The sequence below is a fragment of the Cricetulus griseus genome (assembly GCF_003668045.3).
Source record: "Cricetulus griseus strain 17A/GY chromosome 1 unlocalized genomic scaffold, alternate assembly CriGri-PICRH-1.0 chr1_0, whole genome shotgun sequence".
NCBI lineage: Eukaryota > Metazoa > Chordata > Mammalia > Rodentia > Cricetidae > Cricetulus > Cricetulus griseus.
The window spans coordinates 192,713,566-192,728,137 of record NW_023276806.1 but is presented as its reverse complement, the minus strand read 5'-3'; the positions used below and the strand labels follow the sequence as shown (position 1 = coordinate 192,728,137).

Below are 14,572 nucleotides of genomic sequence, written 5' to 3'. Positions count from 1 at the left end.
AATTTTTTACTCAACATTTTGTGATCTTAAAATCAGTACAGAATTAACTGATTCAGAGATTTTCTTCTGTTTCATTAGGTGATATATCAGTTATGCGCGTGCTCTGATACATCAGGTCCTACTATGAGGTACCTGAGAACCAGCCAAGATTTCTTGTTTTCTCAGTTGCAGCATCTTCCTTTCTCTAACAAAGGTAGGACATTGTATTGCTTTACTGCTGTAAGATGAGAACCTTACCTGAAAGGCTCGGTATAAGAAGTGCTTCAGAATTTGAGTATTTGAATGATTGGTTGGTTGATAGGTCTTTCTCTGGACCTAGGCTTGGGATTTGAGGTACTCTTCCTCAGCTGGGATTATAGGTATATACCACCACACCCATTCCAACCCCTTTTGATTATGAGTATTTCTTCCGTATGAGGTGTCTTGGGGACCATACCCAATTCTAAACACAAAGTTCATGTGTGTATGTAAGCCTAATAGGAGTAGCCTGAAGTTCATTTTATCCCATATTTTTAGTGTGCCTTCATTTTGTCTGCAACCTGTCATGTGAGATCAGATGTGGAGTGTTACACTGTGGTATTATGTGGGCACTTACAAATCTTGGTGTTTGGTAAGTGTGGGTTTTCTGTTTTCAGCTTAGAATTGGCCAAATTGTGTAACCAGAGTATATATACTGTTGTTGCTTGGTTTTTATTTAGACACATATTAGAGCAGCAGGTATTGTAGACCTCTCATTTCTTCCTTTGTTACTGTTACTTTAAATGCTTTTGTAATTTCTACTTGAGAAGCTTCCTGTTTTCACTTCAAGTGTAAAATTACACAAGTATATTCAGAGTGAGGGAATTGGTTCTTCACTAACAAAACTTAAAAGGTTGTGTTGGAGGGATAAGAAAATCACTGACATTAGATATCTTGTGTTCTCTCTCTCTCTCTCTCTCTCTCTCTCTCTCTCTCTCTCTCTCTCTCTCTCTCTCTCTCTCTGTGTGTGTGTGTGTGTGTACATCTGGATGTCAGAGAACAACTTTTCTCTCCTTTCACTTTACATGAGTTGTAGGGATGGAACCCAGATCATCAAGTTAGTGTGGCAAGTGCTTTTACCTGCTGAAACATCTTGCTTGATTGTGAATGAAAATTTCTTAGAAAAATTTCTGATTTAAATTTGTGTTATATGTATTTGAAGCCAGCCAAGTAGTCTTGAAATAAAACTTTGCAAAGTAATTTTAGAGAAAATTATAAATCTAGTTTGTTGACATGATTGAGAACTGTTCTAGCCTAATTTTAGTTTTATCAATATTGTGTTTCCTTTTCAAAATAATAAAACATACATTTTAAAAAATGTTTTCATTTTCCCTGCGTGTATACCTGTGCACCACATGTGTGCTTGGTGTTCACCAAGGCCAGAAGTCTATCTCCCCAGTCTCTTACTATAAATAAATATATTTATGTTTGCTTAGTGTGTGCACGCAAGCGTGCATGCACTTGTATGTTTAGAGACAGGGTTTTCATGTGTAGCCCTGGCTGTTCTGGCACTCTCTTTGTAGAGTAGGCTGGCCTTGAACTCAGAAATCCACCTGCCTCTGCTGCCTGAGTGCTGGCATTAAAGGTGTGCACCACCACCCAGTTCTTTATTTTCTTTTGATTAATTATTTACAAATTCTTTTTCTACACTTGTTTGGGTTAATTTCTCACATATGCAGTAGAACTTACTATTTTTTTTTATTACGTTTTGCACAACTGCATGCCTGTAGACATTGAAAGACAACTTTCAGGAGGTGGTTCTCTCCTTTTACCTACATGGGTCCCAGGGTTCAGTCTCAACTTAGTCGGGCCTGGTGCAGGTGCCCTTATCTGCTGAGCCATGTTGAATTGTGAGCTCAGACTATTCTCCACTGCCTCACCCTCCTGAGTAACTAGACCCACAAGCCTGCACTGTCATACAGGCTGAAGCTTACCTTATGTCATCATAATTTTGAAATTAAGGTCCACACATCCTAGTAATACATTTCTCTTACTAGTAATTGTCAGATTTCTAACTTACCAATTAGAAAACTGTAACATCATTGGGAATTATCTAATTGACAAAACAGTCCTCTATATTTTCGTAATATTCACAGTTTTAGTTATGAGATTTTGTTTATATAAAAACATTATAGAAACTTTAAAATTTTATACATGGGTAAGTCCAAAAGAATAGTTACTGTCTGGTTTATGTTATATGTATTGTAAAGATTAAGACTCAGCTTGACCTGTGTCTTATGACATCTGTTGCTGTGATAAACATCATGACCAAAAGCAACTTGGGAAAGGACAGGGTTTATTTTATTGTACTAGTGTCAGGTCACTGAGAGAAGTCAGGGCAGGAACTCAAGGTAGGAGTTTGGAGGCAGGAACTGAAGCAGAAACCTTGAGGGGCACTGCTTACTGGCTTGCTCATCCTACTTTCTTAGATTATCCAGACCAGGAGCCCAGGGGTGGCATCAACCACAGCGGGCCAGGCCCTCCCACATCAATCTCTAGTTAAGAAAATGCCTCACAGGCTTGCCTACAGCTTTTTTTTTTTTTAATTTATTTATTTATTTTGGTTTTTCGAGACAGGGTTTCTCTGTAGCTTTGGAGGCTGTCCTGGAACTAGCTCTTGTAGACCAATCTGGTCTCAAACTCACAGAGATCTGCCTGCTTCTGTCTCTTGAGTGCTGGGATTAAAGGCGTGCGCCACCACCACCCGGTCCAGCCTGATCTTATAAAGACATTTTCTCAATTGTGGTTCCTTCTTGGATAACTCTTACCTGTGTCTAGTTGGCACAAAGATAAACCAGGATAGACTGACATTTGTTAATACTATTACTCGGTCAATTATGTTTACATTGTCAACATTTAGGACTTCAAAGCATTGGACCCACCAAGCATACAAACAGTACTGAGCTAGGAATGATCACTCATGCCTGTAATCCCAGCATTGGGAGGCTGAAGCAGGTGGACTGTGTTTGAGACCTGCCTTGGTTATATTGCAAGACTATCTCAAATCAAAATAATACTGAATTTGAGATCTTCTTTTTTGAAGGATTTGTTTTTAAATTTTATATGTGTACATTTACCTTTGTGTCTCCATGCACCATGTGTTTTCAGCAGCCCATGAAGGCCAGAAGAGAAGTGTCAGATTCCTTTGAACTTTAGTTATAGGCAGTTGTGAGCTGCCACGTGGGTGCCAGGGATTAATCCAGGGTCCTCTGCAAGAGTAGGAAGTTCTCTTAACTATGGAGCCATCTCTCCAACCCCTTTAACTTTCTTTAATATATGGAACTTATAGCCCTAATTATAGGTGAAGGCAAGAGCTCTACCAGCTATCTTATCATATACCTAATTATGTAATATGAATTTAGGTATGTTTTATGGAGTGAAAATTATGATTGTTTTTATGGATTGTTACATACTCTAAAATTACTTTTAAAGACAACATATAAAGTAGCATTAATGTTAAATTATGGCATACTTATATAAGATCTTTGTGAAATTACTCTGATAATAAACTTTTTTTTAGAGACAGTATCTCACTATATATCTTTGGCTAGCCTGGTGCTGGAATTAAAGGCATATACAACTCTGGCACTAATAGAAATTTTATTGTTCTTTTCATCTTTCATGGATATAGGATAACTTCTTTTTCCTTTGTTTCCTTTTTTCTTTCATAATTTTATGTTTTGATCATGCATTGCTGAGATGATTACTGTTTCATGAGGAAGTATTTGATGATTTGTGGACTTTCAGATCTTGCATTACAGCTATGGGAGATAAAATTTTATTTGTTTAAATTCTAGAGTATGAAATCTCTATGCTCAATCAAATGTCGTGGCTCATGAAGACTGCCTCAATAGAACTGCGAGTGACTTCTCTGAATCGCCAGCGGTCACATACACAGAGGCTTCTGCACCTCCTCCTGGATGACATGCCAGTGAAGCCGTACTCAGGTGAGCGCTGACAGACACTCGGCGTATGGTGTGTTGACCGCCCTTGACAGGTGCACGTCTTAGGCTTAGGATGACACTTTAGACAAAACTGGTTCTTTCCTGCTTATCCTTATAACACAAAAATTGTCCAACACTTGTGAAGCAGAGGCAGGTAGATCTCTGTGCGTTTGAGGCCAGGCTGCTCTATATAGTGAGTTCTAGGACACACGGGGCTGTGTAGAGAGACACTGTTTAAAAAGAAAACAAGCAAACAAACAATAAAACCCTAAAGTTGTCCTTGGATGTTGTTTTATTTTCCCTTTAATGCATCTGCAGTAGTCATATTTTATACAAAGTAATGAAGTTTGTCTCACTGAGCCAGTATGGCCTGAGGTATTTCAATATGTATTATACATGCAAATGAAACATAAGCTTCTTTTTAATCATTTCCTTAGGATGATGAGGTCTTGCCAGTTATGAAATTCTAATTATCCTCTTTAGAATTATGAATGAGTCCCATAGGGATGAAAAGAGTTAGATGCACATTGCTTATCATAGTTGCATCTTAATTATCCATTTACAAAAGGATCTTTGACCCAGAAGTAAAATTCATTATGTTTGCCATTTCCAAGTAAATGTAATTTCAAAGAGTGTTTTTCCTTTTCTGATCTATTGTTATTGGTGCTCCAACAGATGGTGAAGGAGGAATGGAAGATGAAAATAGGTCTGTCTCTGGATTCCTTCATTTTGACACTGCTACAAAAGGTGAAGCCCTTGGAATTGTTGTACGTTATAGATATAGTATACTGCTTAAAACTGCAGGATAGTTTACACATATCTGTAGATTCTGGGCCTACATAGAAAAGCTCTGTAAAGGATTATTTGTTGTCAGTAGCTAAGGGTTTACAGAACAGAGGGAAAATATCTTAGTGCGTGACCATATCAGAAATAAGTCAGATTTGGATTTCAGCAAGATCTTTGGTTTTAGAGAATAGCATGTTGAAAATGAGCTAAGTATGTGGTTTATTGTTTGCTTCAGCACCTCAAGTATACTTATTTACTTCTTGTTTCTAGTACGTCGAAAAATTCTGAGTATTCTTGATTCGATTGACTTCAGTCAAGAGATTCCTGAGCCTTTGCAGCTGGATTTTTTTGACCGTGCTCAGATTGAGCAAGTCATTGCCAACTGTGAGCACAAGAATTTACGGGGGCAGACAATCTGCAATGTCAAGGTGAGGGTTCATTTAAAGAACCTGCAGGGGCCAGGCGGTGGTGCACACCTTTAATCCCAGCATTCAAGAGGCAGAGCCAGGCAGATCTCTGAGAGTTTAAAGCTAGCCTGTTCTACAGAGCGAGTTCCAGGATAGCCTAAACCCAAAAACCAAAACGAACTAACAAGAAATGCTTCAGACATGGAGCTATCAGAAAAGCGACCATTTTACATACATACTTTCTATGTTACTGATTTCTGTTATTAGCTTATTGGGTTGTTTTGTCTAATGGCAAGGCAATAAAACTCAATAAATACCCCTATTTTTTAAAAAGAGTTTTTCCATCAACTTTCCTTTAGGTATTTTCCCACCCAGCTAAGACTACAGAGTGTTTTTCACTGTTTAGTTCTCTACCAGGTGCATAGTAACATCCTCAGCAAAATGAGAAAGATGTTGAGGCACCCAACATTAAATTACTGCCTGAGTCCCTTTGGTACTACTCTCTGGAAGGAGGGGGATGGCTAATATTTTTGTGTGCACATTGGACAGTGCCATTGTTACACTGTGTGCAGAGATACCTGGACCTTTCCAGTAAGGGTGGTTTTTGGTAATTGCTATGTATTATCCTACTGACATCTGATGATACTCTTTTTCTCTTTTTCACTAATTACTTAGCTTCTTCATAGGGTCCTCGTAGCTGAAGTCAATGCTCTTCAGGGTATGGCAGCCATAGGACAGAGGCCTCTGCTGATGGAGGTAAGCTCTGTGTTAGTTCGACACTTTCAGCTGTTTGAATTACTTTTGTGATTTTATAATTTTTCTAATACTGAATTTTTAGTCCCATAATAAATAAATGTAACTTGAGTGAGTTTTCAGAATAAATGACAGTATTAAACATAGAAAATTGTTTAGCACAGGTACCATTTCCCTGAGAGTTAACGGTGTCAATACTTATGATTTTAGGAAATCAGCACTATTCTTCAGTATGTTGTGGGAAGAAACAAGTTGCTGCAGTGTCTTCATGCAAAGCGGCACGCGCTGGAGTCGTGGCGGCAACTGGTAGAGATTATACTGACTGCTTGTCCGCAGGAGCTCATCCAGGCAGAAGACCGGCAGCTGATTATTCGTGACCTTTTACAAGATGTGCATGATAAGGTGAGTTGTTTCTTTATATGGCTAAAGACTTGTATAGGTATATGCATTTGCCTTTAAGCAGGTATCATTCTTTCAGTTTTTAGATTAGAAGCAAAATAGAGTTTATAATGCTGATGTGAAAACATTCCATGAGAAAGGTAAAGTCAGTCTGTACTGTAGGAGCTATGAGCTAGAGTGTTTCAGAATTCTCTAGGGGGCTCTGTAAAAATAGTCATGGCAGATCCCACCTCATAACTACTGAGTATGATCCAAGTGATGAAGACCACCTATGTGTGTTTCAAAACAAAAACATCTGCATGGAATTCCCATAAGAATTAGTTATACACACTTGTTTAATATTTTTCTTTTGAACAGTTTTTACATTCTTTTTGTTTTGGTTTGGATTTTGGTTTTGGGTTCTTTTTTGTTTTTTTTTGTTTTTTTTTTTTGGTTTATTTGTTTGGTTTTGTCTTGTTTTATGAGATAGGGTTTCGTGGTGTTGCTTTGGCTGTCCTGGAACTTGCTCTGCAGACCAGGCTGGCCTCAAGCCTGTCTCTTGTCTCCCAAGTGCTGGGAATAAAGGCATGCACCTGGCTTAGTTCTTACATTCTTAAGGTAGTTGAAAAGCCTAGTGTGTAAGAGACTTGTTCACAGTTTTGATGGAAGCTAGGTCTGACTCTAATCCCTTTATATACTTTAAGGTACTGGATGATGAAGCCGCGCAGGAGTTAATGCCAGTGGTTGCTGGAGCTGTGTTCACCCTGACCGCTCACCTAAGCCAGGCTGTACGCACAGAACAGAAGCAGCCGCTGGTCTCGGGGCCTGGCGAGGCCCATTACGCTTTCATGCTTGATAGTTCTTTCACCTCACCTCCTGCAGCAGAGAGCCGGCCTGTGGGGTTTGCCTCTATTGGAGATTCTTCACTTCACATCATATTGAAGAAACTGCTAGACTTCATTTTGAAGACAGGTTTTTCCATCTGTGTTTTCTCAACATTACAACTTTGTTCTTCCTTTGATTGAGAAAGTTCTCACTTGACTGCATGTTTTTGTCTTCCTAGGTGGTGGTTTCCAGCGTGTAAGGACTCACCTGTACGGTTCTCTGCTTTATTACTTACAGATTGCCCAGAGACCAGATGAACCAGACACATTAGAAGCTGGTAAAGTTAGATTGATTTCTAGTCTAGTCTTTTCTGTTTTTAACGATGGTAACTTGTGAAGCCTCAGTCACTTCTCTATCTTTGGAATCCCCACAACCACAGTTAGTATGTCTTGACATAATCATTAGACGCTGTAAAGGGAGGGTGCATGTTTAGTTTTTTGTTTTTTAAAGATTTTAATTATTTATTCTGTATACAACATTCTGCTTCCATGTATATCTGCACACCAGAAGAGGGCATCATAACAGATGGTTGTGAGCCACCATGTGGTTGCTGGGAATTAATAGGTTTGCCAAAGGGGTGTGACTCACAGGTTGAAAACCACTGATTTAAGGGAAGGCAGGGTCACAGAGGTAGCAATTAAGAACACTTGTTGTTCTTTCAGAGTATATGAGTTTATATCCTAGCACCCACATGGTAACTTGAAACCCATAGCTCCAGCTCTGGGGGAATACATAAGGGCATCTCCCAACACATATGTCCCCCCCCCCCCCAGACAGGGTTTCTCTGTGACTTTGGAGGCAGGTCTCGAACTCACAGAGATCCCGAGTGCTGGGATTAAAGGTGTGCTCCACCACCGCCCGACTCTTTATTTTTTATTTCATGTGTTTGGGTGTTTTGCCTGTATGTATATCATCTGTGTGAGTTCTTTATTTTTTTATTTCATGTGTTTGGGTGTTTTGCCTGTATGTATATCATCTGTGTGAGGCGTGTCTTAGGCCAGAGCCCTTGGAAGTAGAGTTACATACTGTTATGAGCTACCATATAGATGCTGGGAGTCAACCCAAGCCCTCTGTAAGAGCGTTCAGTGCTCTTAACCCTGAACCATCTTTATAGCCCCCGTGTTCAGGTATTTTTAAGGTCAAGAAAAATAGTTTATAGAACCTTTTTAAACAAACTCTTTTTTAAAAAATAATACTAATTGGTACCATTCATTCCCAATAACTCCCATATTTTCTCTTAAAAGTATTTTTTGTATTCTTTTAGTGAAAGTGGCAAACAATAGTTAACCACTAGGTGGAGATCTACAACACACTTAGAACAGTCATCAAGTCAACAATTTATTTCTATGCAGATTGGATCTCTATAGCCCAGGCTAGTTGCAAACTCAGGATCTTGTGCTGTGATCACAAGTATGTGTTGTGTGCCTGACTCAAGATGGTAGTTCAGAGCCAGGCATGGTGGCATATGCTGTTAATCCCAGTACTCTGGAGGCAGGTGAATATGAGTTAGAGGCCTGCCTGGCCTACAAAGTGAGTTTTTCAACACAGAAACCCTGCTTGAAAAACAGCAGCAACAACAAAAAATGGTAGTTCAGAAACTAAGGAGGAAAATAATGAAATTAATTTGAAGCCAAAACTGTTGCTTTATTTGGTTATGAATGTTTTATAAGGTTTTCGTGACTTTTAATGAAATGTATGTTCACATTACTAATGATAATATATTTAAATTACCTTTAAATGATAATTTAATACTTTAAGTTTTAAAACCCCAAAGATTAAAACTTTCTGCTTTTCCTTTTTGAGGAAGATTTTTATCTATATTGTATCTGTCTCCTCTTAGCCAAATTCTCCAAGAGGCAGAAAAATGTAAAAGCAAATTGATTAGCAGGGTAAATCAACTTATCAGTTCTTGTAGGGTCCATAATTAAAGTTGTCTTCTGAAAGAGTCATACATTATAAGTGTTATTAGTGTACATGCATGACATATGCTCTTAAAGTTCATTTGTCTGGACTCATTGATCTGGTCTTTTGTATGCACATAGTAATGGGTTCCTTTTGTTGTTGGATATGAGATACTATTAGTTGTTAAACTGTTTTTTATTGGATATTTTTTTCCCCTTTTTTAACCCTTGTAGCTAAGAAAACGATGTGGGAAAGGCTTACAGCCCCTGAAGATGTGTTCAGTAAATTACAAAGAGAAAACATGGCTATCATTGAAAGTTATGGTGCTGCCCTCATGGAAGTGGTCTGTCGAGACGCTTGCGATGGTCATGAGATTGGAAGGGTAAAATAACAGTTGTTTAGAACTGCTATTGAATAAGTATTCTGCATTTATGAAAGTCTATAATGAATCAGCATTTAAAACATATGTTGCATGTAGATAATTATTTTCTATATTATTTTAAATTGAGTTTGCTCATCTGCTATGAATGTAACATGTTTTGTTACTGTGTTTTGTTTAGTTTTGTGGAATCTTAACTCAGAATTTCTCCTTAAAATTACCTTTGCTAAGCTTGATGTTTGCAGGTAGAACAACATGGGTAGAAACAACAGAAATCCTGCCTGATAGATCTTTGGTCTGTCTACTGGTGGAGAGTTACTCCTTACTGAATGTGTTTTGTGTGAACCTTATGATGGAGGTGGAATTGCATTTCCCCTTTAGTAAAAAACATCGTGGCACCCTGCTGACACGTTGAAGAGGAGTTCCTCCCAGGGGAAGATCATTTATTTCAAGGCCATGGGAAAAAAAAAATTAAGAAATAGGATAAAAATACAAACTAGAGAGCAAACCCTAAATTATGCTTAAAAATTTTAAAGTACTTTTATACATAGAACAACTTCTGGGAGGAAGTAGACCAAAATGGATTTGACTGTGTTTGTTATATTACATCTATTTTTAATACTTTTCTAAGATTCCTCTAAATAACACATACAAATTTAGAATTAAAAGCAATAGTTAAAAGAAAACATGGAGTTGGAGAGGTGGCTCAGCAGTTAAGAGTGCTTACTGTTCTTGGAGAGGATCTGAGTTCAGATCCTTCCCAGCACCTGCATCGGGCAGCTCACAATGTCTGTAATTCCAGTTCCACAGAATCCAGTACCTCTCTGCTCTTCGTGATGCATGTAATCTCACACAGGCACGCACGTGTACATCTTCAAAAAATTAGTTTTCCCAAAACAGTGAAATTTCACTGTAGGTGTTCTTATAAGAAAACGTTCTCGGTGCCCCAAGTACAGTCAGTGGTTGTATGTGGTTTGGTAGCCGTCCACATGATGGGGCTTTGAGTATGATTCATTCTTTCTTCAGATGCTGGCCCTGGCTCTCCTTGACCGGATTGTCTCTGTGGACAAGCAGCAACAGTGGCTCCTGTACCTTTCCAACAGTGGTTATCTGAAGGTCCTTGTGGATAGCTTGGTGGAAGATGACCGCACTCTGCAGAGCTTACTGACCCCACAGCCTCCTCTCTTAAAAGCCCTTTATACCTATGAGTCCAAAATGGTAAGGCTTGGTGGACACTGGCATAGGTCAGTAGTCTTCTTTAGGGCGTGGAGATGTGTATTGGAAGGCTTCGGTGCTAACCACTAGGCCACTGGTGCACCCTGGATATTTTTATTATAAAAGCCGTTGTTATTTTAAGAGCTTTATCTCTGGGGATTTGTGCTGGAAATGCATCTTCTGAGTGTGAAGATGTGATGGAACCATCCTGAGAAGGTCTGAGAGTAATGTCCCGTGGCCTGGCTGTCACTCAGGATGCTGCTGAGAGTGGCACGGAAGCCAGAGTTGGTGGGAAGGGAGCAGCAGCTTAAACACAGTGTCGGTTTGTCATCTCCCTCAGACCTGTTGCAGGGTCTCCATGTTCAGTTCTCACAGGTGTCACGGTAGTGGAGTCTCAGAGTCTTCATCTATTCGTTCATTGTTTCAAAGGTGTTTACTAAATGCCTGATAGATACCTGATGGATAATTCACAATAATAATAATGCACAATGTACAATAATATGTACAATAATATAAATGTACAATATTTACCCGAGTTCCCATAAAAAATCTTATGAGAAAGGAGGTATAATATGTCTCTGTAGGCACCTCATGAGTGATTAATAAGGAATGTGGATGAGTGTCTTGTGCTCCTGTGAGGCCCTGGGACATGATTTCAGCTTCCTTTTGTAACTTTGCAGGCATTTCTCACAAGAGTGGCTAAGTTACAGCAAGGAGCATTGGAGCTGCTAAGGTCTGGGGTGGTTGTGAGGCTAGCACAGTGCCAGGTATATGACATGCGCCCAGAGATGGACCCACATGGGTAAGTGTCCACGTGAACCAGCTTGCTTACGCTCTTAGCAAAGGATTGTGACGCAATAGTGGAAATCCCAAAGATGATATTCCTGAGGAGTAGGGAGTGTTGTGTCACTTTGTCATTTACTACTAAGTGTAAGTTGGTAAGATAGTAAAAGTGGGTGGGGCCTAATTCTTTCCCTTTCAGGAAAGTGGCACAATATGTGAGAGAAGGGTGAGAATTCTGTTAGTTGGCCTTATTTTATGAGTTCCATGGATACTTGTTTGTAGTCAGGGGTCTTTTACAGTTAAACCTTGTTGGTTGGTGTGGTAGTGCACATCTGCCTCTAAGTCCAGCACTTCAGAGACTGAGGCGGGAAGATTGTAATTTGAGCTAGCCTGGGCTATATAACACACAAGATCAAGGAGAAGGAAAAAAAGAACTAATTTTTTACATATTTCTGAGCCGAATAATTTAGACAGAATTTCAGAATTCTTTTTTTCTTCTTCTGGTTTTAGTGTTTTATTTATTTTTTTATTTTATTTTATTTTTTAAGAGTTTATGTACTTATTATATATACAACATTCTGCTTCCCTGTATATCTGCACACCAGAAGAGGGCACCAGATCTCATAACGGATGGTTGAGAGCCACCATGTGGTTGCTGGGAATTGAACTCAGGACCTCTGGAAGAGCAGTCGGCACTCTTAACCTCTGAGCCATCTCTCCAGCCCGGTTTTAGTGTTTTAGTCACTGCTGACTAGTTTGAAATGATTTTCAAGTTTCAGGGGTTTTTGTTTGTTTGTTTGTTTGATTTGTTTTCCAAGACAGGGTTTCTCTGTATAATAGTTCTAGGTGTCTTGAACTCCCTTTGTAGACTACTCTGGTGTCGAACTCACAGAGGTCCACCTGCCTCTGCTTCCCAAGTGCTGGGATTAAAGGTGTGCACCACCACTGCCCAGCCTCAAGTTTCAAGTTTTTCAGCAGATGTCAGTTCAATTTGGATATGGAACATTCCGCTTGATTTTTTAAATTTAATTTCATTTATTTTGGGGGGGGCTGTGGCTTGCAGGCACTACAGTGTGTGTGGAGGTCTGAGAACAACTTTTGGGAGTTGCTTCTCTCCTTTCAATGTGGAATCCAGAGACTGAGATCAAGTTGTCAGGTGTGCAAGGCAAGCAAGCACTTTTACTAGCTGAGCCTTCCCATGGGCCCTGGGTTTTTTCCTCTTTATTCTGCAGATGGCAGCATCATTAGGCAGTCAGGTACCTTCCTAGCAATAAAATACTGAAGGTGGGTTTAGTTACTGTTTCAACTCAAAATCCACTGCTAAATTGATACCTCAGTTTTTTAGGCTTAACACAGAACTTCTGGAGAAGGGAAGGACTGTTTTGATACTGTTACAAGTTTTAAACACAAAAATGAACTATTTTCTCTGTATGTAAAGAGAGTAGAGTTAAATACTTTTGAGATCCTGGCACAGAATTACTAGTCTGTATAAAGCTTCTCACTTTTCCATTTTGCTTTTATTTCACTCAACAGCACCCATCTTATTTTGTCTAGAGATTTTATATAAATATGAATGTCTATAGTTTAGCATGTAAATGATAATGAATTGTTAAGACCCTATCTTAAATGCAGTGTTGCTTTCTCTTTGGTTGTTTGAAATAAATCAAGCATGTTTGGCATGAGAGATCCCCCAATGTTCATACCAACGCCTGTGGACCGATATCGGCAGATTCTCCTTCCAGCCCTACAGCTATGCCAGGTCATCCTCACATCGAGTATGGCCCAGCACTTGCAGGCAGCAGGGCAGGTAAGGTGACCACTTTGTATAGAAGTCGCTAATGTAGAGCCCACATTGAGAAATGCAGAGATTTTATAGATAGAAAGCCCAAGTGAAGTCATATCCATCCTGCTATTAGTGGCAAAGCAAAGTATAGAACATAGTCCCTTATACTCCACTATGAGCTACTCTGGCCAATTTTTGTACTCCTATGTGAATGGAACGTTGTAGCTCCTTAATAGAATCCTGAGATGGAAGCAAGAGATGGAAATTTGTTCCTGTAGAAAAGCAAGCAGTTACTCTGAGAGGAATAAGCTGGCATTTAAGATGGAGTTTAGCCAGGGATTTAGAGAGGGTATAGTAGGCATGTCTTAGTTACTTTCCTATTGCTATTACAAACATCATGACCAAGGCCAAGAGGCAACTTTAAAAAGAGTGTTTAATTGAGCTTACAGTTTCAGGGCATTAAGAGTCCATGATGGCAGAACAAAGGCGGGGCCATAGGAACAACTGAGAACTCCCCATATCTTGTAGAAGGCAGAGAGAGAGAGAGAGAGAGAGAGAGAGAGAGAGAGAGAGAGAGAGAGAGAGAGAGAGAGAGAGAGCACAGTGGGAATGGTGTGAGTCTTTTCAGTTCTCAAGGCCCATCCCAGTGAAACTCCTCTTAATCTTTTCTAAACACTTCCGCCAAGTGGGAACCAAGTATTGAAACATATGGGGGCCGTTTTCATTCAAACCACCACAAGACCTTTAGAAGCCTCATTTTTTAAAAAAAGATTTATTTATCATATACACAGGATTCCATCTGCATATACACTTGCATGACAGAAGAGGGCACCAGATCTCATACAGATGGTTGTGAGCTACCATGGTTGCTGGGAATTGAACTCAGGACCTCTGGAAGAGCAGGCAGTGCTCTTAACCTCTGAGCCATCTCTCCAGCCCGAAGCCTCATATTTGTAATTCCAGTACTAGGGAGGCTGAGCCTACACAATCATGAGTTAGCATAGCCTATATAGTGAAACTCTGTCTCAAAAAAATAAGAACAAAACCCCTAAAATTGGACATGGCTGTCCATTCCTATCATCCAAGAATTTAGGAAGTAGAGATAGGAGGATTAAGAATTCAAGGTCTTCCATGGCTATGTGGCTAATCCAAGGCTTTCTTGAACTCTGAGACTCTGTTTCCAACAAAGTATGAAATAGAGATCTCATATATATATATAAACAGTATGAGATGCTTTGGTTTCTGAATATTGTGTCTGTTTTTCCTACATTGCAGTCAGGGTTGCCTCACCAGTAGAAGCTGTGGTTTCTAAAGTGATGCCTTATTTACACTGCAGCAA

At 39.5% G+C, this 14,572-nt stretch overlaps 1 protein-coding gene across 2 annotated transcripts in view; it reads left to right on the top strand.

The window, feature by feature from the left end:
• Nup205 (nucleoporin 205) overlaps positions 1-14,572 on the top strand; it is a 69,919-nt gene that overhangs the window by 43,788 nt on the left and 11,559 nt on the right. For both annotated transcript variants that reach the window (XM_027391455.1, XM_027391456.1), the window contains exons 23-34: positions 79-193; positions 3,816-3,965; positions 4,638-4,709; positions 5,019-5,176; positions 5,831-5,911; positions 6,119-6,310; positions 6,991-7,258; positions 7,350-7,448; positions 9,307-9,455; positions 10,479-10,670; positions 11,348-11,469; positions 13,119-13,257. In XM_027391455.1, the coding sequence (XP_027247256.1) occupies positions 79-193; positions 3,816-3,965; positions 4,638-4,709; positions 5,019-5,176; positions 5,831-5,911; positions 6,119-6,310; positions 6,991-7,258; positions 7,350-7,448; positions 9,307-9,455; positions 10,479-10,670; positions 11,348-11,469; positions 13,119-13,257 (1,737 nt within the window). The remainder of the gene's footprint in view (positions 1-78; positions 194-3,815; positions 3,966-4,637; positions 4,710-5,018; positions 5,177-5,830; positions 5,912-6,118; positions 6,311-6,990; positions 7,259-7,349; positions 7,449-9,306; positions 9,456-10,478; positions 10,671-11,347; positions 11,470-13,118; positions 13,258-14,572) is intronic.